This window comes from Cynara cardunculus (assembly GCF_001531365.2).
Source record: "Cynara cardunculus var. scolymus isolate 2C chromosome LG 1, CcrdV1, whole genome shotgun sequence".
NCBI classification, from domain to species: Eukaryota; Viridiplantae; Streptophyta; class Magnoliopsida; order Asterales; family Asteraceae; genus Cynara; species Cynara cardunculus.
In genome coordinates this window covers 24,574,399-24,578,087 of record NC_037528.1, presented here as the reverse complement: position 1 = coordinate 24,578,087, position 3,689 = coordinate 24,574,399, and the positions used below count along the sequence as shown (strand labels likewise).

Here is a 3,689-nt window from a genome sequence, read left to right as displayed (position 1 = left end):
TTAGTGTCATTTTCTTAGTCAAACGGTGACACCGTTTGAAAAAGTTATATATATTTGTTTTTTATAGTCAAACGGTGTCATCGTTTAAAAAAAAATTTCCTATATATTTTTTATGGTCAAATGGTACCACCGTTTAAAAAAAATTCTGGGTCCGTCTTAAAACCAACATTACAACTATATCAAGATTGTTGCATACATTAATTAATTTTGTTTTCATGTTGATAATTAATACGACAAATAATGAAAGCAAATTACTTGCCACCATTGGTCGAACCAACCAAAGGTACAAGTCCAGAGGCATGATGTACAAAAGATTGAAGCAGAGGATACAACTACTTCCATGGCCTAATAGAAAGAACGATAATGGCGATGACGATGAACAACAAAAGAATCCCAAAACAAGTCCATTTTCTGGTGTTCTTTTGAGTTTTTCTTGCCACCTGCAACTGCTGTGCACCACCTCTTACGAACGAGCTTGCCCTGTTAACATGGCTCTCGATGTCGTTCAGTTGTTCTCCTTGGCTCTCCACCAGTACCGCCATATCCATGAAAACTTGATGCAGTTCTCTCAGATGTCTCTCTATCACTGTTACAGCATCATGCCGTTCTTGGATTTCTAGTATTGTTTCCATCACCTGCCCTCTTCCTTGCTCCTTGATTGCTTTCTGTAAAAACCTCTCGCTTTCTCCGGTTGAGATCAGGGTATCTACTGTAGTCTCATCGGCCTTTTCTCCAGTGACGGTATAGTACCTCCGTTCAACGGTTTCTCGATGCTCAGCCGCCATTTTCTGGCGGAGTTCGGTGAAGGACTTCATTGACGATTGGAGTTGTTTCCGTAGACCGTTGAGGATGGAGATTCGTGTACGGTCGGTGGAGCTTCCTGGGCCGCAGCCAGGGAGGTTGCGATTGGCTTCGCTCAAACGGTCTAGGGCTTCTAGATGGTTCTTGATGAGTTTGGCCTTTTCGAGAGATAAAGCGACGTCGTTGTCCATCTTGGTCCGGAGGTTTTTGATCGATTTTGCATTGTATAAGGTTTTGCTCTGTTCATTTGATTCTTGCAGTTGATTATGAAGATCTTCAAGACCCTTTAGCTCTTCTTTGATCTCCTCTACGTCTTTGAAAAACTTGTCAAGATTTACACCGTCGGCTGCGGCGGTGTTCGCCATCTCGATATCGGCAACACGGCCGCCGGAAAAAGATCGGGAGAGTAGGTCGTTCATTTCAATGGGTTCCAAAATATGCAAAATTAGATAGAAATCAAAGAGGTTGAAACCCTAAGATTGATGGAAAGAAGATAAATGAGTGAAATTGGGTTGTAAAATGAGATTTTATAAGATTAAAATGTTGACAGATCGGTGGCCGGAAACAGGGAAAGAGGTAGACCAAGTCTATGCTGATGGCGGGAGGGAGTTATGTGGCCAAATGTCAACTTTCAAAACTTGTGTGTGTTAATTGTTAATTAATATTAAAAACCACCGGCAAACTAAGTAAAATTATTTAGGGGCTTGAAATGTAATATTCAAATAGTTGAGGGATATATCAAGTAAAATTATATCTACAAAATGGTGTAAAGGGGTATTGGTTAAGAAAGAATACACTTAGAACGTGTGAAATGTGTTAATGACTCAAAGGAAAGATATTGGAAGGTAGTCTACTTTTCCAAAAAGGTAACATTGGTTGGTTTAGTATTTAAGTAATCTTATAAAACGGAATCGGAATCGGAATCGGAATCAAATATATATTTGTTACGTACGTAGAAGTAAATCTTTTATGTAGAATGAAAGATAAAAGTCCGACCAAAATCAAGGGCGATGATGATGGCATAGGGATTTGGTCATTTTTTAAATCTAGTTTTTCTGATCCTCGAATACTCATTTTAGAATTAAACTGATTACATAAAATCTTTAGTCTCGGTTTTTCCGGCATTTAACCCCTTCAAATAATCGCAACATATCCATCTCAAGTAGCGTTTCTACAACATATCCATCTCGATTAGCTTTATTGTTTCTTGCGTTTACCTCTGTTGGTAAAGGGTGAGGTGATTTTGCTCAAATGCAAGACAAATCCTGGATTCAGTCTCAGATCCTCTACTAGCCTTTGTCGTTGAATGAGTCATCGCGTTAATGTCCCAGAAGACAAGTTTCGTGTAGGACTGATTGGGATCTTCGTTTATCCAAATATATTATTTATCGATGAATCATGATTTCAGTAGTTTTTATTTATTTATTAAATCTTTTAGGTGAAATGGCCGGCCCAATGAATTTGACGGGGCCTTATGATAATAGCCACATTGGCTATGTTGATAACAACTATTTCCTTCAAGAAACTAATAAAGTGAAACTAAAAATTATGCTTTCTTGGATTTAAATCTCAAGCTTATTAAATTTAAATAGTCAGCAAATTAGCTTATTTTTTAGCTTATTTCAAAAGTCTCGTTAAATAAAAGACCCTTTTATCATTTTGGCCGTTTTTTTGTCTTACTCATTAATGCACCTCGCCTCGCCCCGCCCCCTTCGAAAGGTTTCTCTTCCAGTTGTTCCCTGCTATCGTCCTCCTTTCCTTGTTCACCCAGTCTCTCCGTCCCGTCCCCCATATCTGGAGGTGTATATGGGGCGAGTCAACTCGAATAGTAAGTTATTCGAACTCGGCTTGAAATAATACCAGGCTCGAGCTCGAATAACTTTTCAAAGTAAGGTTCCAGCTCGAGTTCAAATATTTTTTGAATAACCAAGCTCGAGTTCGATTAACTCGTATATTGGCTTGGGCTCTATCATTTGTATATTTTTTATTGTATGATTTTGTGAACATATGAGCTTGCTTGGCTTGAATAAGTGTATGCTCGAATGATTCAGTTCGAAAAATTTAATCGATTTTTTGAACGAGCTTAGTCGAAGATTGGTGTTATAAAGCTCGACTTGTTAAGTTAGCGAGTTTTAATGTTGTTCAATATCGATTCGAGCTCGAGTAGCTTGTTAAAATCTCGAATTACTTCCACCCCTACTCATACCCTTCTTTATTTTCGTTCAAATTAACCATCTAGGGTCGTTCGAGTGCATCCCACCATCCTCCTTCAATCCGCTTCTTTTACCACCTTCAGACGCTACCATTCAACTCAATTCTCATTGGGTAGCACCATAAATCGAACTTACGGCAATTTAACTAACCGTGTTTGCTCAAGAGACTACTTTCAAAGGAAAATGCAAATTGTAGTGACCATTTTTATACTTACTAAAGTTGAAGAACGACTTTACTAGTTTTGTATAAGCAACAAACACCAACATCATAGTTTTACAATTTACTTGTATCAATTGGTAGTGTTAGCTGTTGATAATGGTATACTCGTCATATGTTATGTTTTAACCCATTTGATAAAAATACGAGTAAAGAAAAAGTTACCCGTTTATTCATTACCCGATATTTTAATGGATAGGATATCAATAAACCATTTTTTTCATTATATGTTACTCGTTATACGTGCACACACAATATATATATATATATATAGGAGCGTTCAAATGAAAACTTGACCCATTTGTGTAAACCGTGTAAACTAATCTCATCCGTCCATTTTCTTGATCAATGRCCTAGATTATATTATTTTATTTTAGGAAATTAAAAATTAAAAAATAATTAATATTCATTTTATTTAAGAAAAAAGGGTAGAATCGGTATTCATATCAAAAGCCCTC

The 3,689-nt window shown here is 37.2% G+C and overlaps 1 protein-coding gene across 1 annotated transcript; it reads right to left on the bottom strand.

Annotated features, from left to right (window-relative positions):
* Nucleotides 1–332: 332 nt before the first annotated feature.
* Nucleotides 333–1,220, bottom strand: LOC112502037 (syntaxin-121-like). The gene has a single exon (XM_025105851.1). The coding sequence runs from the start codon at nucleotides 1,218–1,220 to the stop codon at nucleotides 333–335; it is 888 nt and encodes a 295-aa protein (XP_024961619.1).
* Nucleotides 1,221–3,689: the final 2,469 nt, after the last annotated feature.

Excerpts from the sequence above, each read along its gene's own strand:
- LOC112502037 (XM_025105851.1), bottom strand. The coding sequence starts at position 1,220 with ATGAACGACCTACTCTCCCGATCTTTTTCCGGCGGCCGTGTTGCCGAT.